The sequence below is a fragment of the Megachile rotundata genome, chromosome 2 (genome assembly GCF_050947335.1).
Source record: "Megachile rotundata isolate GNS110a chromosome 2, iyMegRotu1, whole genome shotgun sequence".
NCBI classification, from domain to species: Eukaryota; Metazoa; Arthropoda; class Insecta; order Hymenoptera; family Megachilidae; genus Megachile; species Megachile rotundata.
This window is the reverse complement of record NC_134984.1, coordinates 8,760,307-8,785,532: the sequence shown is the minus strand read 5'-3', so window position 1 is coordinate 8,785,532 and position 25,226 is coordinate 8,760,307. Positions and strand designations below refer to the sequence as shown.

General features: G+C 28.9%; 2 protein-coding genes across 4 annotated transcripts; both read left to right on the top strand.

Moving 5' to 3' along the window:
• Window positions 1-663: 663 nt before the first annotated feature.
• On the top strand, window positions 664-4,095 carry LOC100877101 (uncharacterized). Of its 2 annotated transcripts, XM_076541022.1 has the most exons (4): window positions 664-890; window positions 982-1,067; window positions 2,533-3,187; window positions 3,821-4,095. In XM_076541022.1, the coding sequence occupies exons 2-4, from the start codon at window positions 1,007-1,009 to the stop codon at window positions 3,984-3,986; spliced, it is 882 nt and encodes a 293-aa protein (XP_076397137.1). In that variant the 5' UTR covers window positions 664-890; window positions 982-1,006; the 3' UTR covers window positions 3,987-4,095. The 2 variants fall into 2 exon arrangements, with proteins under 2 accessions (XP_076397137.1, XP_003704662.1); XM_003704614.3 differs by lacking the exon at window positions 664-890 and having other exon boundaries at window positions 909-1,067.
• A 400-nt stretch (window positions 4,096-4,495) lies between these two features.
• me31B (ATP-dependent RNA helicase me31b) lies at window positions 4,496-12,823 on the top strand. 2 transcript variants are annotated; one of them, XM_003704615.3, is made up of 8 exons: window positions 4,496-4,747; window positions 5,802-5,971; window positions 6,160-6,366; window positions 6,484-6,655; window positions 6,743-6,893; window positions 6,973-7,168; window positions 7,251-7,421; window positions 7,507-12,823. In XM_003704615.3, the coding sequence occupies exons 2-8, from the start codon at window positions 5,831-5,833 to the stop codon at window positions 7,801-7,803; spliced, it is 1,335 nt and encodes a 444-aa protein (XP_003704663.1). In that variant the 5' UTR covers window positions 4,496-4,747; window positions 5,802-5,830; the 3' UTR covers window positions 7,804-12,823. The 2 variants fall into 2 exon arrangements, with proteins under 2 accessions (XP_003704663.1, XP_012143751.1); XM_012288361.2 differs by lacking the exon at window positions 4,496-4,747 and adding an exon at window positions 5,036-5,054.
• The last annotated feature ends 12,403 nt before the right edge of the window (window positions 12,824-25,226 follow it).

The following is a 25,226-nucleotide window of genomic DNA, read 5'->3' as shown; positions in this document are numbered from 1 at the left end:
AAGAAATCGCTACAAAGAATTAGTTAAGAAGAAATGATAAGTCCAAGAATTGATTCATAGTTATACATTACTTTATGATTATATCCCGTAGCCATATCAGTTATAATTTTTAATACCCGTAAATGTAAAAATTTCTTAATTATCGTACATTTCCACACGATACCACAACTTCTATATTAGTTCGTTATAAGAAATGTATACAAACTGTTGATTATTGTAATAAGTCACATTCTATTGTACGTTACTCACCGATTTAAATTTACTCGACCTTTCCAAAATTCAATGCAAACGAAGCAAAACAAGATTATTATAATGATCTTACCGTTTCATGCTTTGATCGCTGTTAAATTTTGTAACCTTTTCATTCATAAGTATTTAAAACATCTTACATGTATTCACTTTTTACTTCCTCCATTTTCTCGCTTCGAATCAATGACAAATTTTATGAACTAGAAAGATTTCCTTTTATATACTATTGAAAGTTTTACACAATATTGCTCGATAATTTCACTCTTTTTGTATTTTATAGAATAAATTATAAAATTTAAAGAATTGTGTATCATCTTTTATTAATAACGTATTAATGTTTTATTATATTATATAGAATTCAATTTTTCCCTAAGCAAGAATTCGAATTTTGTAGACGAATACTATAAACAAAAATATAAGAGTTTTTGGGGCTAATGTCCGCAGCGGACGGCGCCCATAATCTAAATAATCAATCAATCAAAACAGTTTATGAGTTAACCTAAAGAACGACACTACAATTTTAAGAAAGTTTGTTGTATGATAAACTTTTCTAGCAATTTATCATTTACAATAAATTGACAAGAATGCACAAAATATTTGCCGTGGGTGAATCTTCCAACGTTACAGGACTGGCAAAGAAGGTAACAAATGCCTATCAACTATATGACAGTGGTGTACTCCATCGCTGTTACGACGGCTTCCACTTTATTGTATTTCGTTCTTTCTTTCAAGTTACGGTCGTTCTTTTCGCATAAACATGCCGCGATGTTTGATCAAATCGATGACAAGATACAGAAAGAACAACAGTTCGACCGAAGGTAAGTTTTTACCTTAACCGAGCATAGGGTACAGTGTACGAAAAATCAACAGTGAAATGTTGACGTGGTTATGGAAAAAATAGTATGGTACAACATGCAACTTCGTTCAGTTATTGTTGAAAAGGTGAAATGTATTTTTGGCTTGAACATTGAAAATCTCATGACCAAATAGCTCAAAAATAATCCATAAACGAAACTGTTGTCTGATATGTGTTCGACTGTACAGAAAAATATTCATGCATATGATTTATACATGTACAGTGCGTCTTTTTCAAGTGTTTAGTTTTTAAACAATTTCTAACCTATACATTTTCCATTTAAAAACAATTTTCGTTTTAATAAAATAGCTGAAGACCGATTGAATTGATTATATTGGAAAGTTAATTGTTGGAGCTAATGATAAGATAAACTCATGTGCCCTGAATAAATAATATTGTACAGTTAACCGCCATATTTGTTAATTTATTATCCGCGAATTTATTTCGTGTCCCGTTGAGATTGTTCTAAGGGAGAAAAGAGATTCGGTATATTATAAATGTATATGGTATAAAATTTAATTAAACTTTATTCATGTATGTTACACACATATTATGTTCTACATATATAACGTTTGGGATTGTCTGCGGTTTCGCGTAACCGCGATAAATGTTACCCGCGGATTAGGAGACCCGACTTGTACGAGGTGTTTCATAACACGTAGTTCACTTCGGTGACAGACAGGGCGCAAACAATGAAAAAAGTTCCTACAAACACATGTGACATGTAATCTTGTTTTCCAATTACATTTTTGTGTTTTAGTAATTCACTGTCATTTGACTTTCGTTTTTTGAATAAGGTGAATTTATTTTCATGGTAAATTCAGTGAAAAATAAAAATTGGTTGTAAAAATGTTATCCGTTATTTATGCATAGCCCCTTATTACAATAGAAAAAGTTAATTTGAACTTATAACATCAATATTTTAGTGACAATGAATATTTTTAATTATTAGGGATTCATTTTAAACAAGAACAAAGCATATGAAAATAATTTTGTGTTTAACTTTAAATGGAGTATATTTTTTTCAAATCTTTACTCTCAACGCATTATTTAAAATATTAATATAAATTGAAATGTTTTAATCAATACAGATGTTTAAAAATCAGTACAAATGGTCATCTTATGTTGAACGAAATAATATTTTTATAGAATTAAATTTAACTTTCATTAGACACATTATTGACATTTTCTTGATTTATCTCTTTCTAATTTAATTCGGGGTAACGTTCTATCAAGAAATTGAATTAAATTAAATCGCCGAGTAAAATAAGTTGCTGTTAATATTTTTAAACACGTTTGAATACTTTTAAAAGATATTAAAGATATATTGAATATCGTACAGAAACGGATTCTCGGTTTATTATTAGCAAGTACTAAAATACGTATTCAGAAACATTATACGCATTGTTTTTACGTATTATATGCAGAGTCCGAATTACCATGGACTCCACCATCATCGGTTGACGCGAAACGAAAAAATCAAGCTAAAGAGAGTTCCTCAAAATGCAGCAATATTTGGACGTCGTCAAAGCTGCCAATCGTAACACGATACACATTCAACAAAGGAGCCAACATGTTGTGGAACAAGGAATTATTGGGAGATTTAGGAGGGATGCGTTTCTCCGTGTTAGAGAACGCTACATTATCGACTGGTGGTGATACCATGTTTAATAACGATCGAAAGACCGTGGGTCCAATTAATGAGCAAATGGTAGAGAAAATGCCATTGTCGTCGAGCATGACAAATCTAGAATACCCGGTGAACGTAGGAAACGACGAAATTAAAGTCGCAGTCAATTTGAATAGAACATTCGATGGGACTGATATGCAATCGACTTCGCAAGCGTTGTACCTGGCTTCGAACAAAAAGCAAATTGATTCTACACAAAGTCAGTATTTCAACAACCTAAATAAATCGAGTGTGGATAACGCTCAGAATTGGAAACGGAATAAAACTATGCATTATTGTCCATACTGTCGTAAAAGTTTCGACCGTCCGTGGGTACTGAAGGGTCATTTGCGTCTTCATACAGGCGAACGGCCTTTCTCGTGTCCAGTGTGTCACAAATCTTTTGCTGATCGGTATATATTATCTTTCCACTTTTGTCATGTTATTTCTCTAATTTCGAGTTATTATATATTTTTGTACGTTACATTCATATGCTATTAGAAATTTTCATCAAGAATTTTATGAGAGAAAGGGAACGGTGAGCTGGTCTCATGATCACGTGATCTGCATATAGTATGTTAACCCATTTACTGCCATAAACCATATCCTTAGAATTTACTGCTTTACGTGATAACGAAATTTTGTATAATGGAATCCCGTAAATTAAGAAATATTCCTTTCATAGTAATTCTCACTTCTTTTGTTCTTCATTTTAGTTTCGTTTCGATTTAATTTTTGTTTTTTGCATGGAAATTATTCAGGAAGGAAATTTCATGTGAGATTATGCAGTAGTACCTTCATATTTTATAAAATTTACTATATCCATGCTTATAGCAAAATTTAATTAAATTTATTGAAAGGTAATAACTTGTAGAATTACATAAAAGTTTAAAAGAAGAAAGAAAGTAGAAAATAATAATTGACAGTTAATGGGTTAATTTGTATATCTTTTGGTGAGCGTATCTTATCCGTTGTGTAATTTAGACATTTATTCTTAGACATTCTTCTTAATTACCAAGTCATAATACGAATAACGTATTTTGTAGATCAAATTTACGCGCTCATCAGAGGACACGAAATCACCACCAATGGCAATGGCGATGTGGCGAATGCTTCAAAGCATTTTCACAAAGACGATATTTAGAACGACATTGTCCCGAAGCATGTAGAAAATATAGAATATCTCAAAGAAGGGAACAACATTGTAGTTAATTTTCTACAGTATTTTTATACAGAAATCTGTAATATAATATATTAAATGTATTTCGTTTTCTTGTAATGTACGATTTGAATTTAAAATGTAACCGTTGTTGTAATACAATGCGATGTAATTTTAATATAACCTCTTCCTATTTATTACTTTCGTGGAACTCACGAAATTCTTAATAATTATTCGAGATAAATTTAAATTTGATCATTTGTTTAAAATTTCAATGCGACATTTCTTTATAACGTGAAAAAATATTTCTCATAAATCATGAATACAGTAAAGCATCAAAATATGATTTAGATAATTACTCAGTTTAAATGATGTTTTATTAAATATTAATTTGTTTGTATATTTCAATTTAAATTTCGAATTTACCTAAATTACAAATTATTTGTAAACTCGTCTTAAAATTTCGTCACGACATAAATGCCGTTGCTCATAGAGTGCGCGCAACGATGTAACGGTTTCTGATCTGAGTGCTTTTACTCTTTCGTGGCGCATGTCGTGTACGTTCAAAGAGGAATAATTATCGCTCGCATTTGACGCAGTGCGTTAGTCTCATATTACAAACGGAAAAGAACGTAATATAGTGCCGCGTAAATACGCGATACGCTTTCCGAGCAAGTAATCCGTGTTAGTGCTCCGTAAGAAAGAACGCGGCGGTTAAGCACTGCAAAGAAAAACTTGACATTGGAACGGCCATTTTGGCGTGTTATTTCCTAATCGAGTGCTCAGTTCAGCATCGATATCCATCCATTTCAAAGTAAGTAGCTTCGTAGTTGTGAAAACTTTTTTCAACGAATAATTTCTCCTTTGTGATATTTTTACTTTTCGTTATGTAAAGAGCATTTATCTGGACGAATTTTCGACTTGCATCATTGAAAGAAAAATTGAGTCGGCACAGATGGCTTTACTCTATGTTCAGTTTTTCATCGTGCTGGAGTATGTCTGATGGTATTTTGTACTACAGTGCCTTGAAATTGACTAGTGGTCGGGTTTTATTAGTATGTTGAATGTGTACCGTATGAACCATATGCGATTAACATTAATTAGAGATCGAGAAAATTCAGGTATTATCTCTAAATATAGATAATATTTGAAAATCTTGCGATTATATTGTCAACTTTCCAAATAAGCAAGTAACGCGTATTCCTTTTGTAAATATGTAACAAATTTTTGTTTAAACTTTACGTATTTTATGAACAATTTTGGAAAGTAAAGCTTTATTTCGGTTAAAAGTTATGTAAAGATTATGAAATATAGTGCAATCATTATAGTATACATTAATTATTGTATTAATTGAAATATATTATAATTATGATTAGAATATTAATTTTTCATTTGTAAATTTATGGCTTTATACAAGTCATAATACATAACATATTTAATTTTATAATGTATGTACATATTCTGAAATCAATATTTCTACAAATGTAATATATGTATAGTCCAAAATTCAAATTTTTTATGAAACAGTACAGGTAACTAATAACAAGAACCTTTAAACTTTCCTATAAGATTGAAATGTGTAAAAACCATTACTGTTCCAATAAGAATACGTATAATGTTTACATCCTATTGTGATCATTCCAATAGGTCACTCAATCTATTGTTGCCTTTTGTCCTATAAACACTTACCAGTTTCAGTTGAATCTTACATATAAGAATTCAAATTTCTAACTTTTCTTTCATATTCAGTAGCGCAACAAAATTATTATATTTGCTTTTTTTATTTGAATAATTATTTTTGAAATTTGCAAACATTAATTTCATTTATTAAATTCATATTTTATTTATATACAAAAACTTATTTTCAGGAAATAGATAATATTTCATCATTTCCAAAATGATGACAGAAACACACATAAATTCCAATCATGTTTTAAATTCTGGTTTGAATACCAAATCAGAAATAGACAAAATGGACGATGTAGGTTGGAAAGCCAAATTAAAAATTCCACCAAAGGACAAACGAATTAAAACTAGTGTAAGTTTTAGGTGGAAATTTTGTTTAATTTTGTATATGGAATTTGCTGTGACGTAAATTTTATTTCAAAAATAACATTTTTCTTATTAAAAATATGCATAATGCTATATAAATCATATGAGTTTTGTCATGTTATTAGTTCATCATTATTATTAATTGGGAATTAAAACAACTATGAAAATTTGTAGGATGTTACTGATACTCGTGGCAATGAATTCGAAGAGTTTTGCCTAAAACGAGAATTATTGATGGGCATCTTTGAGAAAGGCTGGGAAAAGCCTTCCCCAATTCAAGAAGCCAGCATTCCCATTGCATTGTCAGGTAAAGATATTCTGGCTCGTGCAAAAAATGGGACTGGCAAAACTGGGGCTTATTCAATTCCAGTGCTAGAACAGGTACATACATGAGTATTACACAAAGTGTTACTGTTAATATTAAATGTACACTCTTTTTAAATTCTTTCTTATTTTATTAAGTTTTTGCATTGTGGTATAATTTTCTTGCTATTTTAGGTTGATCCACGAAAAGATGTGATTCAGGCACTGGTTATTGTACCCACTAGAGAATTAGCTCTTCAAACATCACAAATTTGCATTGAACTGGCAAAACACATGGACATAAAAGTAATGGTAACTACTGGAGGAACAGACTTACGAGATGACATCATGAGGATTTACCAAAAAGGTTTGTGCTAAATGTATGTTTTTGCATAAGGACTAATTATAAAAGCAGTGTCAAAAACAACTCACCTGTGATGTAATTTGTTTCTAGTGCAAGTAATAATAGCAACGCCAGGAAGAATTCTTGACCTCATGGATAAGAATGTTGCTAATATGGATCATTGTAAAATTCTAGTTTTGGACGAAGCAGATAAGCTTCTGTCACAAGATTTTAAAGGAATGTTGGATCATGTCATTTCTAGGTATGTAATAAAAATTATTAATTATAAAATTTCATATTTCATCATTTTGTTGTTTTTAATGCATTACATTTAAATTTAGATTACCACATGAACGTCAGATACTGCTGTATTCAGCCACATTTCCTCTGACAGTAAAACAGTTTATGGAGAAACACTTAAGAGATCCATACGAGATTAATTTAATGGAGGAACTCACATTGAAAGGTGTAACACAGTATTATGCCTTTGTACAAGAACGACAAAAAGTTCATTGTCTTAACACACTGTTCTCCAAGGTAACTTTCCGTATTCCAAGGTGTATATGCTTCGTTTTAAGTACTATTGTTTGATTATCTCATTTATGTTTTATTGTTCCAGTTGCAAATAACACAAAGTATAATATTCTGCAATTCAACGCAACGTGTTGAATTACTCGCGAAAAAAATAACGGATCTTGGATACTGCTGTTATTATATACACGCGAAAATGGCGCAGGCACACCGAAATCGCGTGTTTCATGATTTTCGAGCAGGATTATGCAGAAACTTGGTAAGTGTGAACTTATATTATATTTGTTTTATTTGGTTGTTTCATATCATTTAGTTATCGATATACGTATTTTATATATCTACAGGTGAGCAGTGATTTGTTTACTCGTGGTATTGACGTACAAGCAGTGAACGTCGTAATCAATTTTGACTTTCCAAAAATGGCAGAGACATATTTGCATCGTATTGGCCGATCAGGACGATTCGGTCACTTAGGTATAGCAATTAACCTAATCACATACGAAGATCGTTTTAACTTACATCGTATCGAACAAGAGCTTGGAACAGAAATTAAACCTATTCCAAAGGTAATAGATCCAAGTTTGTACGTAGCAAGACCAGAAGACAACAATAGTATGGAAGAGGGTAATGTGTCCAAGTAGTTTCGATACATCATCATGATGTTTTACATGCGCTCAAAGAGTTTAAAGTGTAAAATGGTGATTGTGTGGCTCGTACATAAAAGGCATACATTGCTATGCTTTGAACTCACAGAGTGAAACGTTATTTCAGTCTGAAAAGTATTGTCTGGTGTGTTTAATGGTGTATAAAGACGAAACAGTGCTATGAACATTTAGATAAAAAAAAGTGGTCTATTATAGAAAAAAATTGAAAATTTCAATTAAGATCATAGTAAAACAGCGAAAACTTGAATTACTTGTAAATAAGGCATACTGAGCATGGAAACAGTGAACTCAGTGAATGAAGTGATGCGAATGCCGGTGCGAGTCATTCTTTGTACATAAATACATATAAATGTACATAATCTAAAGTGCGCGTCAGAGTCAAGCCATAATCAAGAGCACAATATGTAAACAAGTACATGAGTAACATAATAATCATTACATTTTACCACAATTGTAAATATTACATGAGAGTATCCATCATTTTAATAGTAAATTTTTATACAATGGCTTCATACTTCTAAGATTTTTTTTCTTTCTTTTGTTCTTTAACGGAAAAACAAGGTGGCACGTGTGATTGAAACAAAAAAGAATAACAGTCATAGCGAAAGTAAATTGGTACTTGAATTATTTATGAGTAACTATGAACTAATCCACGTGCTTATTACTTTTGCATCACCATATTCCGCGTATAAATTCTCTTTAAATATACAATCACAAATTCTAAATATTGTATCGGTCTTAACATTTGATCATGGCTTGATTTTGCTACCTGTCAATGCTGTCGTACAACTCTGAAATTCAACTCACTTTTCAACAAAAAATGCAAGATTTTTTTCTTTCTGTAAAATGGTAATAGAGACTTTTTTTTTAACTTAATCTGATTTTTTCTTTTTCTTTATTTTTTCTTTTCCTTTACGAAATTGTGATTGAGCGTCAGAGGTTGTAAAATTGACTAGTTTTATATAATTATTTTTTATAAATAACTGGCTGGTGGCATTTGTGAACAGCAGGGATTCAATGTATGATTTCTATTAAATACTTGTGTGTCTGTTGTGCTTCAAAATTAATACATCAATTAACTTGCGAGTAATGAAATTATCTAGCGTAGATTGTTCATTACTCTCAAGACACATTTTCAGTAAAATCTATAGAACTAAATAAAAAGTACACAATACTAGTACATCATTTTTTTTTCAACAGAGAAACAACTGCCAAACTTTAATGGAATTATCATCGTTGAATCTCTTTTTATTCTAAGTTTTTCTCTCTTTAATAACCGTGTACGAAAAAGAGCAAGAACACGAAAGCGTGTAAGTAGTTTTCTGTATAAATTTTGATCATTGATTATTCTCCCGTGAACAAAAAGTACACCACCAGCCAAGACGACCTAGGTTTATGGAACGAAGTGCGTATACATTAATAGCCAATAGTAGAATATTTCATATTCGAAGGAAAAAAACAAATTCGATAAGAGATATTAATAAAAGTGATGAAAAGCGGTTTAAAATGCTTTTAAACTTATAATATCAGTTTTGACGGATATTTTGCTTCATAGATGGAGACAACAGGAGATATGTCTTATGACGAAAAATAAAAACAAACTTGACTGTTAGAACAGAAAGTGTGAGCACTTGAGATTCCAACATAACATGAATTGAACTAATCATGATCTCGAATGTCCATGTAAGTAATTGGTGGACCCTTTTATACGTGTACATTTGCAAAAGAAAAGCGAAATGTTAAGTTTTGAAACTAAGATAGTTCCATGTGATGTTAGGTATACACATTTAACTACTTACAAAATCAATTGACTTCTAATTTATTACTTCGTATACAAGACACACATTTAATACAATCACAAGGAATAATATTTAAAGTCATACAAACGTTAGGAGAGTTCTACGTATTGACTTGTATGCATATCAGTGATAAAACGAGAAATTCTGATGCATCCTTTGCACAAATATTTGATTATTCTATTCCAATAAATGATATGCAATGAAATTATTAATTAAATGACTTCATGAAACTCTCTCTTGTGTCGCTATCTGAGCATTAATGCTGTGATTTAGTATTATATGGTATTAAAAGCATTAGAAACCGTTTTTTTTCTCTGGTAACACAAATTATCATTTGATACCATACGAGGTTTCAACATTGAAAATGTCTCTCTGTAAACATACACACATAAATGTAAACGTATAAACAGTGTGAGAAGACATTGATCAGTCGATTTGCACTTTTTTTGCCAGTTTGAAAATGAATGTGATTTGAGAATTCTTTAATATTAGGGAATCTCAGAACAGTTGATTATAACAAAAGCACTTGTCGTATTGTTGCAAGAATCAGGCATGATGCTTGGAACGATAAGAGAAAGCCAATTAATGATAGGAGGATCGATGTGCAAAACATTCTCTTTCACGTTGGAATATAGATTCCAAGGTGGAAGGAAAACAAAAAAAAAAGATAATAGTTACAAAAAATTGGCAGTGATCTATCGAAATAATAATTACGTAAGCGTTGTATTTATAACAGTTTAGAGAAACACTTAACAGAGTGTTTTCTTTGTGGCTCTATCTTTTTACCAACTATTAACTCTTTTTTTTGCTCGTATGCGATGTTACTCGGCAGAAAATAAATTTTCACCGATCCGACGGTATTTCGTTAAGTAAAATCGCATATGAATTCCGTTCCAATATAACAGTATAATCTCTTTTTTTTCTCTCTCTCTATCTCGTATTTTATCATTTCCTTAACGTGGGAACATTATAATTCAATAAGCAAGATGCACAGTATTTTGGATGTCAGTTCTAAAAGCATACTGAAAACAAAGGAAATACTTCACCTTTATATTCATTGCAAAACTTTACCTTTGTGTTATATATATATATGTATGTATACGTATGTGTATATGTATACGTATGTATGTATATGTATACATATGTATGTATATGCGTGTTTGTGGAAGTTTGTTACGGTACTTTTGGCGAAGTTGTACAGTTTAGGAAAAGTAATGTTCTCTCGGTCTTATCGAATGATTAATTTAAAACACCATTAGATATCCGACACGGAATCTATTTTGTGAGGTATATATTTTAAATCAATCTTTTAAACGAGTCAAGAACGTGTCAATGAAAATGAACACACACAAAAAGCATTCGAATCGATTCTCACACACGCTGCATGAAGTTGTGCCTAATAATTTAATGTAGCTGTTAAACACGCGTGTATTTGTTCATACGTCACTTTTTACAACCGATACGAATCATTTTCGCGAGAAACGTCATTGAATGATTTTACATTTCATGTCGTGAACATTGCGATGATCAATAAGTCGATATCGTATTTATCTTGACTCTTTTGAAAGACTGATTTCTGCGTGAAATAAATCTGTAGTAGATTTTGGGTGATAAAATAAAAAGAATACATTGCTAAGTGCAATGCTATGCGTATAGACTGAAGGAAAAAATAACAAAATCCGTTGCGTTTTGTTCGTTGAAACTCGTGAGTAATTTTAACTTCAAAGTTATATCATTCTCTGTGTTATACATGGAATCTGAGTCGTCGCGAAATCTTGGAATTCGTATACATAAATAGTTATTTTAAAATTTCTTCTGAAATAATCTGAGACCTTTATTTACACGATCAAAGGAATTTTGTTCTTTAATTGTTAATAATAGTTTCCTTATGTCTGTCGCATAGACACGATTTCCAAGTGAAGTTCCTGCACCTCGTCTTGGAGAGTGAAAGTAGCCTTTGATGCGGAAATCATTTGCGTGGGCACTTTTTTATTAATAGAAAAGTGTCATGTTGGAAACGAGATGGTAACATCTGGATTTAGGATATGTTAAAAACGAACCCTTACGAACATCAGAGAGGGTTTTAAACGAAGTACGAGAAAATTCGTACAAGTAGTGAAGGTCATAACATCTTTGCAAAACTGTCAAATGTTACATCAACAACAGTTTTCTGCCTTCACCGTAATTCGCATTAGTATAAATCTAATGCAACGAGCTGCACTCTTTAAACTTTTTCTTTTAGAGTCTTTAAAGTAACGCGTTTGATGACGAAAAATTGATTGGCTTCGAAACAATGTCAAAGAAAAATAATTTTTATTCTTCTAGCAGCTCGTTTATTGATATTGGAACAAGATCTCCAATAATCTATGAAAAATGTATTAAAAAAGAAAAAAAAAACAAAAAAAAATTAAAAAAAAAATCGTTAAAACAGAAAAAGTACCGTCAATGTTCGATCTTATGAGGATTATTGTAATTCGTTAGCAAAAAATTATTTCACTGAATATTCTATGATGACGGTACATTCGATACACATACACAAATGCAGCTTATTTCCGTGTTTGCGAATAATGCGAGACATTTTTTTGTGACATGTCCGAACAGAAAACGATTTATTCACTGACATAAAAAAACCATTGGAACGAAAATCTTCGCAAGTGTTGTAAATGCAGGTCGCACATTACTGTGCAGTTGTTTTTTAAATGTTTCACACGCGAGTGCGCTTCAAGATGTTGTGATTACCAAAGCAATAGAAAAATTAAAGAACATCTACATGGTATTGTTCGACTTGCATGAAAGAGAAAAATGAAAATTCACAATAGGCGATGAAACAAAAAGACGTATGATTTCTGCGCGATTCGTATGTATTTGTCGAATGATTTTTTTGTATTTGAAGGTATTTTAAAGCATTTCTGTAACCGAAATTCCCTTGCTATTTGCGTTGTTATGCGAGAACAACGATCGAAAAATTCTCTGTTATTCCTCGAACATAAAATGTTTATTTGTCAATTGTCAAAATAGGTTTGTGCCCAGATTACGAGAAGAACCTTTTTTATTTGTTTTTTTGATTTCTACGAAGCACAGACTCAATCTGGTGAAAAGCAAAAAAAGAAAAGAAACGCATGTCAATGGATTTGTTTTCAAAAGGAACAAAATAGCAAAGCAAATTTGGTCCTTAATAAAATTTCCGGTTCATTATATGTGGTATATTTGTTGTCCATCTGTCCTATTCAACGTGTACCGTGCTAAATTAATTTTTGTTCAATTATAATACTTGATTAGCAATATTACATTAGGTTTATTGTGCTTTTGTTTTAAATATTTTGCTATTTTATTTTAACGTATTATCGAAAAATATTCGTTCTTGTGAAGGAAATGAACGACTTTCGAAGTATCGGTTGGCTTCAAGTTTTGTTATGAAATCTCAAAAGTAATAATTTTGCAAAATTACAGCGGGTATGTTTCTAAAATAAAAAAGAAATTCACATAGGTGTTCTTACTATTTAATTAACTGTTTCAATTGTATCTGTTTAACGTAGAATTCGTTATAGTTTAAATGGTAAGATATTTATAATGTAATTTTGCAATATGGATTCCTTTTATGTGGCTCTTTGAGCGAGTTCACCTTCACAGGAACTTTTATGGACATTAGTAGCGCTTTTTAACGTAGTATACAGAGATTTTAAACTTAGAAATTTTCGAATTTAAAAATTTTTGACATTTTATTTCGAATTTAAAAATTTAGACGCTTCTATTAAGAATTTAAAAATTAAGTCTTTGAAATTTAAAAGTCTAAGAATTAAAAAATTAAAAAATTGGAAATATATGAAATTTAGGAATTTAGGAATTTAGAAATTTAGAAATTTAGAAATTTAGAAATTTAGAAATTTAGAAATTTAGAAATCTAAATGTATAGAAATTTAGGAATTTAGAATTTAGAATTTAGAATTTAGAATTTAGAAATGTAAAATACAGAAATTTAGAAATTTAGCAATCTGGAATTCTGAAAATTTAGAGATTTGAAATTTTTAAATTTAGAGAAATTTTAATTTAGAAATTCTTAATTTTCAAATAAACTTTCCCATTACTAGATATAAAATTTCCCATTACTAGATATAAAAATTGTGTGAATGTACAAATTAGGTTTTCAAATTTAAAAAATTTCAAATTTTCTACAATTTTAAATTGCTTCATGTAATTAAGAATTATATGACCTTTTATAACTGCAACCTCTTTGAGGGTCATATAATGAGTCGACTAAAGTAGTTATACCAAATTAAGTATTAATGGTTTTACACACTTATATGGCACTACTAATATTTTTTCATTATATTCAATTTTATATTATTAAATTCGAACAATTAGTTAAACCATAAAAATATTTGGACGCGAATTTTTTTTTCAAAAACGTATATGCTATGATTTTGTAAAATTATTACTTGCAGTCCCCTATAACCCCACAAAATTTGACCCGTATCAATGTCTGGAAAGTTACACACTCCCTTTGTTAGTTAATTGAATTTGCGATCTTAATGAACACTGAGGGTTACATATGACCCATAGTGCATAGCACGTTTTAATATTAAAATAAGCTCAAAATCAAAATCTGTGTTTGATGCAGAAATTGTTATGTAAATTGCTTTATTCAAATGTAGAATACGTTAACGTACCATTATAAATAATTCAAGTAAACAATTTATCCGGTGAATTTGAAGGTGGATTATATTAAATCAGTTGGTAAAGTAAATTAGTTCATAATATATACTTCCGTTTCTATTTAATTCATTTAGCAACGAAATTGAAATTATTTCGTTAGAGAAAAGGTAATGAAGAAACTAATTAAATATTGTTGAATATTTGAACAGTGAATTTGCAGAGTGATTAAAATTCGTCGGCGCAACAGGATGTAAGTCGGAACTATAAAATAAATTTTCATTAAAACTGTTTTGAATCTCATCGAGTATTATCGGACGTACTATGGAATATTCGTAGTCGATCTTTTCAACATAGATCGAAAGAAAGTCTCTTTTACAATTTATTATAATTATAATCAACTGTTTTTTATTTGTTTTAAAATCCAAATTTTTTGTGTCTGCGAAAACAAATGGAGTATTTTATATAGCGGTGTAAAGAAGTTTTCGGTTTTTATTTTATAATAAATAAATGATATTTCGGTTTGTGTTTAACCAGTTAACTGTGGCGATCTTTTTGCAAAGCGCGCACCAGTGTGTGTCGCGATAATCAAGCGATGATGAGTTAGCTCTCAAGAATTTATGAATCCATCTCAAATCATTTACACTTTTTATTTGTTTATTTCATTTCGTGTTGACCTCTAAACATTTTAAACATATTACAATTTACGAATATAATTTAGTTTTCGCCAAAATTACAATTTAAATATCAAATTGTAACAAAATTTTACGCATGACGGATATAGTCATCATGACACAAAATTCTGCCACATCTCCATTACGGATATAGTCGTCAAACACACTTAACTGGTTAATTGTATTAATTACCAAGTACAATATGGACCTTATTGAAATTATATTTTTTTTACGAAAGCTATAAACGAAAGAATAGATGATACAATATTTCTTTGGGTTATGTAAACATTTATTTTTAGTTTCAGATATTTCTTACATACAAGGTAAACCGTATATTTTAATACGAATATGCTTGCAATTCATGGTAAAGTTTTATCTTTCATTCATTTATTAGCTAATGTACTTCGATTTTAATCTAATTACGAATGTTTTTTACACCAACATTATATTATTTTGTGTTAATGGAATGTAGAAGGTCAACAAGGTTGTAATTAGATTGGAACTGGGTTTTCAATATGGCGTCATTTTGAATGATGGCGGGAGGTCATTGTCGAATACTTTTTGACGCTTCGTTGACGTGTAATTATAATTTATCGAACATTATTCTTCGAAATTTGAAAGACTGGAATGTCAGTCGTGTCAAAATATTTTTAATACTTAATAATCAACAGAATTATTCCAAAATGAACCGATCATGAATAGAAATATTACTTGTTTCTTTATTTCTTGTGCAAGTTCCAAATACTTCTTGACATTTTGTTGATGGATAATTATAATTTATCCAATATTGTTTTTGAAGATTCGAAAAAGTATCAATCATGTCAAAGTACTTTGAATAATCAGTAATTAATAGAAGTAAATACAAATAAATATATTAGAAATTTCAAAGCAAATCTTTATGTGTTTATACTACAAAAAAAGATTTCGACTATTTTTTCACTCTACTGTACTTATATTTTTAGTTATGAAACTTTAAAGGTATCCACTTAACAAAGGAAGAGGGAGAAAAGTGTTGTTACAAAAATTACAATGATTTTATCCAGTGTTTTATGTATTTTTGCGGTATGTATGAGGTTATCTTAGTAAAATGACGTCGTATTAAAGTAAAGTAATGATAAAAGTGGATAAAAATTAAGGATGACCTTGGTTTTAAATTGAAATAAAGAAATTAGTAATCTATAAGTAACAATGAAATTATCAGAAGGTCAAACATGTTGTATACTAACAATGAAAGTGATGATTTGTTAACAAACGTTTCTTATCGAGCTATTTTATCATGTCCTATTGTGGTTATATCTTTAAGTATTGATTGTCTTTTGTTTTGTAGACAAAGTGACACACTTCCATCCGTTAATTCAATTATTTGTTAAATTATTCGTTATTAAAAGAATATTTTAAATATAGCGTTACATTATGAACATAAATGTCTAGCAGTCGTTTCAAAAATTTTAAGGTGACTTATATTTTTTTTATGAAATCACATATTTCTCTCAGAGGCAGATTCCATAGGATATTTTTTATACAATAGTATCAGGAGTAGATTTTAGTATAATAGAGAAAAATAAACAATTCGTGAGATTTTTTAATTCTGAAATTTCAATATTTGATATAAAAGAGATAAACTCATTTTTGTTAATAAACGTTTTATTTATTTTTGTATAGACCAATACTTTGAAAAATTCCATATAGACAGGATTAGCACATGATATCAGAATATTTCAAATTTTTTTATGATACCATAATTGTGTTTGGAATATAAAACCTGTTGATTTTGTTGATTATACTTTCATATTTTTTTAGGTAAAATGTTCCATAGAATTTTAACAGCAAACAACTGACCAATGGATTTAAGCCATTTGCAAAATAAACAGTTGATATATCTTTAATTATAAAATAATTTGACTTCATGTATGAAGTGATTAATGATTATTTTAATTATCGCATTTTCAAGCAGAGAATATTTTTATTAGTAATTAAAATAGAACACGGCAATTAATTGCTTACAATTATTTAATCGTTGCAAGTAATAAAAACTCTCACTTTATTACGCGAATATCGAATAATTGTCGTAATTAACGAACTAGCAATTTACCGTTCTTTCATCGCTTATAATCGTCGAATGAAAGTTGACAAGAGAAATATAATTTCTGCTTAGAAAACGGCAAATATTGACACGATTGTGCAAATACAATTTCACTCTTGTAATTGCATTCATCTAACTATGTGGTATAATTGCAAATCTCGGTTACCAACCATCGACACAGTTGTTAATTGATAAACTAACATTGAATAAACGAAAGCAAAATCGGGATTGGTTAATAATTTTATATAAATAATTTAAATACAAATTGTACAAATTCTTAGAAGAAAATTATTGATGACAGTTACAGGATTTGTAGAACATAAAAATGTTACCCGTAATTGACAAACAAACCAGTAAATTATAATCAATTCGCAAAATACAATGTTTCATGTAAGCGCGAGCGAAAAAGGTCTTGCTTGTTCAACAGACAAATTTATAATGAATATTCGGGCATCGCTCGAGCAATGTTCGCGACGCGCTCGGGCCTTTCCTGGAATTCTACCCTTATCTACCATAGCGGCTTTCCTCCTAGACCAGCCTAAATGTCCCGGAGAACCGCCAAGCGGTTCTCCATCCACTGTCCCTTATTACCAGAGATTTTCGACATCTCTTACTGTGGGACTACCAGTCTCAGGGCGATACACACAGTACTTCCCCTAGCCGTTGGCCTGAACGGCCCCAGGTTTGCCGAAGCATCCCTGTGCACGCAAGGAGATCGCCAGCTAGGCATCGTTTCTAAGAAGTTTACTAATGCTATCTCGCTCGCTCTTACTTCGCTCTTCGATACAAAATAAACTCAACGCTACATACGCTTTTACAATAGAATATTCGCAATTCGCAATATTTCGCACAACGAATAACCATGGTTATTTTACATTCACTCACACATAACCCATACTTATACAATTTTCACTTAAAAACTAAATAAACTAAATAATCTACGATAAGTCTTTAACAACGGTATTTCAGGCATTTTCGGTATACAGTATTATTCAGAAAGGATGCAGTCATACTTTCTGTTAAACAACAATTTTTTTATTAATACATTGAAAATGACCATTTATAAATAAGAAAGATTATTTAATTAGTTTGCAGAAAATGAATGAGAAGAGAAGAAATTTTTTCCTAACCTTATGTTTTACAAATTCTTTCTAAAATTGATAAAATTAAAAATTTGAAAAATTAATTAAATAGAATATACATTAACTTCTAATATATAAATTATTAAATGACTCCTTTTATCATCAAATTTTCATAATATAATTATATACTATAAATAAATATATGTTTATTTCTAAACATTTTAATTGAATAAACAAATATACAATAATTTGTTATGATATTGAATCAGTAAATTAGTTGTATACTAACATATATTATGATTGAAATACATGTAAATGTGTTATACAATTTATAAATTCAATTTTAGAAAAGCAAATTTAATTGATTTGAATATAAATTGTAAATTTAATACTACTTAAAATTTTTATTATAAACTGTAAGTTCATTTTCATTTATTTTGAGAAAATTAAAGGGTAACATATATGTCAGCCAGCACTGCTATTCAGCCATTTTTTTTACTGATTGATCAATATGTAATTTGATTATACAAATTTGTTTTAGGTGATTTAACTAAAATAATGTATATTTGTGTATTTCGAAAAACCACTGACATAATTTCCTTACAATTATATGTAATTTTTATGGGGTATTTAGAAAAATACGATACGCACGATATTCATTTGAATTGAGGAATGTAATTAGTAATTGTAGGAATGTAATTTATAATTTGCATTATAATGCACCAAGTGTACAGGTGTATCCAAATTAAGCATGAATTGAATATCTATCTAATTATGAAAACATAAAAAATTTATATTTCCACGTAAAAATATTACATTTTTTACGGATCAATGTTAAATGGTTTATACTGAACACCGTTATTAAAATTATGAAATAGCCTGAAACAGTATTCACGTTTTCATAATTAAAAATGATATTCGTGGAATCACACTGAAATGAACACGTTGACTGTCACACGGAAGCAGTTGAAAATTATATTAGATAGTATTTTTGTTTCTAACAAATCTTACCAAATATTCTCTCATTATTTAGTTATATTTATTATTTATAGTTTCAAATAATTAATACGAATATTTCCAATTAGGTTAGTAGACAAATTCTTACAATATACATTCGTATGTAAGATTAAGTGTCATCCATATGTGGGTGACATGGCAGTCAAAATGTTAAATACATTATAGGATATCACAAAACAATAATTGAATATTGTTTGAATTCAAATACGAATATAAATATGACACATGAAGCGTTCAGAACCATACGAAAGTATGTTCATGCATCTTATCCGATAAAGGCGTTTTTTTAAAATACATATCTCACGAACGAATTATTTTTCAACCATTTTACTTTAGAAGACAATTTGAGTTACGTAAAAGAGAGGAAAGTATACGTTTTCATTTAAAAAAATGGTACGACTGTTAAATACATATGCAACGCTGTACTTGTTACAGAAAATCTAGCCCTGAAATGTAACTCTCCTTGAATCATTCAGTTTTTTATAATTTTTCCTAATTGCAGTCAGAAACGAGACCTGACTTCTTCTTGTCGTATAGACTATTTTCTTTACGAATAGAAAAATAATGCAGGAAGCAAATAATTTATCGTTCTAAAATAAATTGTACTGTAATAACTTAACCCGAGACTCTATTTTAGAGTGTTAGATATATTTAATTAATTTATGTTTTAAATTAGCATGAAAATGAGTTTATAGAGACGGATTAAAGTTAAGGAGTTATAATAATTAAAAATCTTTAAATATATTCTAAAACATATTCTGCAAGTAATGATAGAAAAATATGATCATTGGCACTTACAATTAGTGCAGTAACTATCAGTGCTTATCAATAATTGACACATAATAATTTTCTATTATTATAATTTGAAAAGGTATGAAATGTTAACAAATTTGTAAGAAAATCCATTATTTGTATTTTTGTATATTATTTATGTTATTGCATTTATTTTATATTTTTTATATTATTATTTGTATTTGTATTAATCCATATTGTATTTTATTCGATTTGAGCAATTATAAAAATCAAATAATATCCAATTCAACTTATAAATAAAAATATAATTAAATACTATTTGATAATATGATATGATATTTACTATGATGTTCAACTTACAACTTTTATGAACTCTCACTGAAATTTACTGTGAAAATGATTAATGTGCCAAAATTAATGCAATTTAATCTCCTCAAGCTGAAGAGGAGAATTTAACATCATTTTGATAGAAATAGCTAAGGGGTTGAAATATAACTGTATTAACCAGCAGTAAATTGAGCCTGTATAAACGTAATTAGATGTGTATCTAATAAAGTATCGTGTTCAGAATGAATCTGATATCTTATGTGTTTTCTACAACGTTTTATTATGTCTATTATAATTTCATGTACCGTTTCATATTTGAAATTATAAAACTAGAAAAGATAGGATCATATTTTAAACCTTTTGTGATACATATCGTCATATTATTAATTATAAGAGGTAAATATCAAGGAACAATCGTTGTTGATTAATTTTTGTAGTCACGATGAGTTAAATATTTCTGTGAAGTGTGGCTGAGAAATATAATTTATTAAATATATAAAGTCTTCTATTTAATATATTCTGTTCAAAATTGTGAGCTCGTTTCATTTTTAGCTAGTGTTGTGAATAATACTATTACCTTTTTCCTTTGCAATATAACGTAAATATGTCATAAAGACAATATTATGAGAAAAGATTCCACAGTTTTTATTTGTGTAATAAATTATTGCTTTTTTCATGAAAAATTTTATTTATACATGAGACAAAATTGTAAAGTTCACTTACGAAAGAAATGTCTGTTTACTAATTAATTACAGTACAAATTTTTAATAATTGCTGCTCCACTGTGATTAAATATCTGAAAAATTTCGGTTTTCACTCTCTTAAGATCTTCAGGGTCATTCCATGTTAAATCGAACATTTTTGGAAATCACCATTTCCGATTTTGCTCTAATTGAAATATATTGTAGTCCATGTGAAATTAGGGGAAGTTTAAGTCATCATTTTGCCGGTTTCGAATTTGTTAAGGAATAACAAGCCTTCAAAGTTTGCAATTTTTTCCCAGTTTCGCGAAAATAGGGTTCATTTGGGAATTTTTTTTCTCAGAAACTACTTAATCGATTTAGTTAAATTTTGTTTTGTTTTATTCATGAAGGATTGGGCTATTTTAAAATATTTTTTTTTAATTTTGTCAATTTATTATAGACAAATTTGTTATTTAGTTGATCAACTAAATTTTGATGAATTTCTTACAATAAAGCAGTGATAGCTTTAAGTTCTTGAACTATCGAGTAATTACAATTACAATATTTGTTGTTCTATTTATAAATATGGTTCACTAGCATCCTCGTATTTTAAAAGATTTGTATATCTGAAGAATCTGTGGTGTATTTAAAAATCTGAATATTGAATAATTTTAATTATTTTGTGTTCTTTCAACTATGAATGAGAGTATTATTCCATTATAGTATATCGTCATTTTCTAAAAGATAAGAGATGTCATTATAAAATTTTTTTACGTTTTTAATTATTTATAATTGCAATAGTAAATTTCCAAGAGAAAAGCTCTCCTGATATCTGCAAAATTATGCGTAGGATTTTCTTATTCTTCTCGAATATCGCGCTAACAAGAATTAAAATTATTTGACTCATCAAACTAAATATCTCTGTGCCGTAAATGTTTTAAAAAATCGCTAATTTAAATTTAGATTATATTTATTTCCGTAATTACAACATAGATAATGCGCGAAACTTTCATCGGGAAATTCCTAGCTACGACAACAATGAAAAACATCAACGAATTTTAGTACCACATTTGTCCGCATACTTAAAAGAAATGATTTTAACAGGATAATGCTCCTATTCACCGCAGTGCAAGCACACAGCATGACTCAAGGATTACAATATTCAAATTTTAAAATGGCCGACATATTCTCTGGATATAAGAGTCACTGAAAATGTACAGCGAACACTAGCGAACGGAATTTATAAAGAGAACAAAAACGCTGGTTCAATAATTAAAATCCGCCATTGTTAGAATGTTGGAAACAATTTACGAAAAATTTCATCGAAAATCTTTTCCGGAGAATCCAATTGTTCGCAGTTCATCGAAAAGTAGTAGCAATTGGTTATTAAAAACAGTTTCTATGGTAATTGCAATATCAATGATTTTTAAATAAATGTACTTATTATTGTGTACCACCAACAAATAGAATTTTTTATAAAGAGTGATTGCTAGTATTAATTTATTCTATATATGAAAATTGCAAAAATTCATTTTATAGTAAGACTGTTTTTCTTGCAATATCACGTGATGTTGCAAAAGAAAAAGGTAATAATATTATACAACATAATATTATATAAGACATAATACATAATATTATATATTATATATTGTATATAACATACTATATACAAGCATATTATGTATACATATATACAGGGTGTTACCTGTAACGCTACTCACGATTTTTCTCCCACTTGCAGCCACCTTACGAAAAAAAGTTTAGAATAAAATTTGCAGGGTATGAAGTGCACAATAGATATTAGTAAAGCAAATTTTGAAAACAGTTTGTTCTCTTGGCAAAGTCAAGGTCACCTTGGGTTTCTTAAATAGGAACATACATTTTTTTTTATTCATAGCTTTAGAGGACATTGAGACGAATTCAAAACATATATTACATTATATTTTTATTAACATATTACTCGATTTACAGAAGTAGAAATGTGAAGTAAAAGACTGGAATATTATGTGAGGGAAGGCGGCATATGTTACATTTTGAACATGTAATTAAATAAAGTGTATTTTTCTTATATTCTAGTTGCGTGTTTACATTCAGTGATCTCTTTGGAACCAAATAATGGTTACCCTATCAAAGTCAAAAGCTAAGTACTTTACATTTTTCCACTTCTGTAAATCGAGTAATATGTTAATAAAAATATAATGTAATATATGTTTTGAATTCGTCTCAATGTCCTCTAAAGCTATGAATAAAAAAAATGTATATTCCTATTTAAAAAACCCAAGATGACCTTGACTTTGCCAAGAGAACAAACTGTTTTCAAAATTTGCTTTACTAATATCTATTGTGCACTTCATACCTTGCAAATTTTATTCTAAACTTTTTTTCGTAAGGTGGCTGCAAGTGGGAGAAAAATCGTGAGTAGCGTTACAGGTAACACCCTGTATGTATACAGACGAGAAAGTTAGCTAAAAATGAAATGAATTTTTTTTTACCGCCAGTGTATTTACAATTTGTTTTTATGAATTTTAAGCAGGTTACGGGAAAAATTCAATTTTTACAAGTTTTAAGGTGTATAATTATTTACTCCATATTAGTTAAGAAACAACATATGTATTTTTGCAATTTTGCTGTCAGTAAAACTTGTCTTTTCAATTAAGGTATTTTATGTGCATTTTTCTGTAATAATGATCTATTAGTAAAATAATTATTCAGAAAATTAATACGAGAGTTTATCGTAATTAGTATCAAGTATATTCAAAAAATCATAAAACTGTTGTTACACAAAAGTAACAACCGGTAACCCATTTATAACATTACATTTGTACGATTGTTTATTAATAATGTTTACTCTGCCTTTATTTTTGTTTAATAATAATTTTATTGCTTGGTGCCCATATTTTTATTTAATAATTAACTTTTTGATGCCTTTGAATGATTTAAACTTTTGATTTTGGTTAATGGGATATTGAGAGGATTAGTTTCAATTTGAGAGCTTCTATAATTAATTAATTCTATAATTAATAGACACTATAATCTGATATTTAAAATAGTCATTTTCATTTATAAGATCGATATAATATTTGATGGCTTGGTCGATTCATATGTACTGTACGTACACTAAGGTGCAGTGTAGACATCTTATATAAATTATAGAATATTAATATAAATAAAAAGGGTTAAAGATGGATGAAGTCTTCTGTTATTGTCTTTAGATTGTAGGAGAATTTAGGATAAGCTATGCAAAAGTCTACAGAGAACACAGACAAAGTTTAGACAGAACATAGAAAATTATAAAATGTGTATACATATGTGTAGAATTTTAGAGCTTAGAAATTAAAAAATTTGAAGATTTTAGTATTTTGGAAATTTAGAATTTGAGAATTTAGAAATTCGTTTGGAAATTTGAGTCTTTAATTTAATAATTTAAGAATTAAAAATTTTAAGAACCTGAGAACTCGAGAATTTGAAAATTTTTAACTTTTAAAAATTTATGAATTCCAAAATTTGGAAATTAAGAATTTAACAATTTTAATAAAAATAATGAGATTTAGAAGTTTTAGAAATTTGAGAAGTTTACGAATTTTGAGCGTATTTATTTCTTACTAGTCAAATTTTATTAACGTCAGAGGAATATTGGAACGTAAATAATATGTCGATTTTATTATTCTTTTAACAAAATGTACTTCAAAAATGTTTTACATGCGTTTTTTTATCGTCAATCAACCTTCATCGATGAATACAATGCTCGAAAACTATGCTGTTTTCAAATATCTCGTAAACTATTTGTTGTAAAAAATCAGGTAAAAACATACGAGTGGTATGTTTTAGATTGACGTATTTAAATCGTTCAAAAAGTATTATTTTGAAGTAACACATTTTTACAAATTTCTCTGATAAAACGTCAAACAATTTTCATGAAGATTTGCATGAATATAAATTACATGTCAGTACTAAAAATATCGACAAATTGAAATTTTTTATTTCGTTCGAGTAATAAATATATCTACCGAATATGTAAAATATGAATATTTTATAATATGACCAGTGCAAAAGATTTTATTTAATTTTTCCTGATTCAATAATGTTTGCCTCTCTTGCTGACTCTTTCTGGTAATTCGATCTATAATCACCTATATTATTAAAAATTATTCTTCTTAACAAAATACTGGAATATTAAATATTAACCCATTAACCTACAATTTTTTAAGCAGTTGCGTCATTCGCAGCTTACTAATTATTGCTACAACGTGAAGACAAATGAAGAAAATTTAAAAGTTAGATACATTTTATATTAAACGATCCTAACTTTTAAAGACTATAATTATAATTGA

Coding starts and splice junctions, on each gene's coding strand:
- LOC100877101 (XM_076541022.1), top strand. CDS start 1,007: ATGCCGCGATGTTTGATCAAATCGATGACAAGATACAGAAAGAACAAC. Junction 1,068..2,532: donor GAACAACAGTTCGACCGAAG/GTAAGTTTTTAC, acceptor TATTATATGCAG/AGTCCGAATTACCATGGACT. Junction 3,188..3,820: donor CACAAATCTTTTGCTGATCG/GTATATATTATC, acceptor CGTATTTTGTAG/ATCAAATTTACGCGCTCATC.
- me31B (XM_003704615.3), top strand. CDS start 5,831: ATGATGACAGAAACACACATAAATTCCAATCATGTTTTAAATTCTGGT. Junction 5,972..6,159: donor ACAAACGAATTAAAACTAGT/GTAAGTTTTAGG, acceptor GAAAATTTGTAG/GATGTTACTGATACTCGTGG. Junction 6,367..6,483: donor CAATTCCAGTGCTAGAACAG/GTACATACATGA, acceptor TTGCTATTTTAG/GTTGATCCACGAAAAGATGT.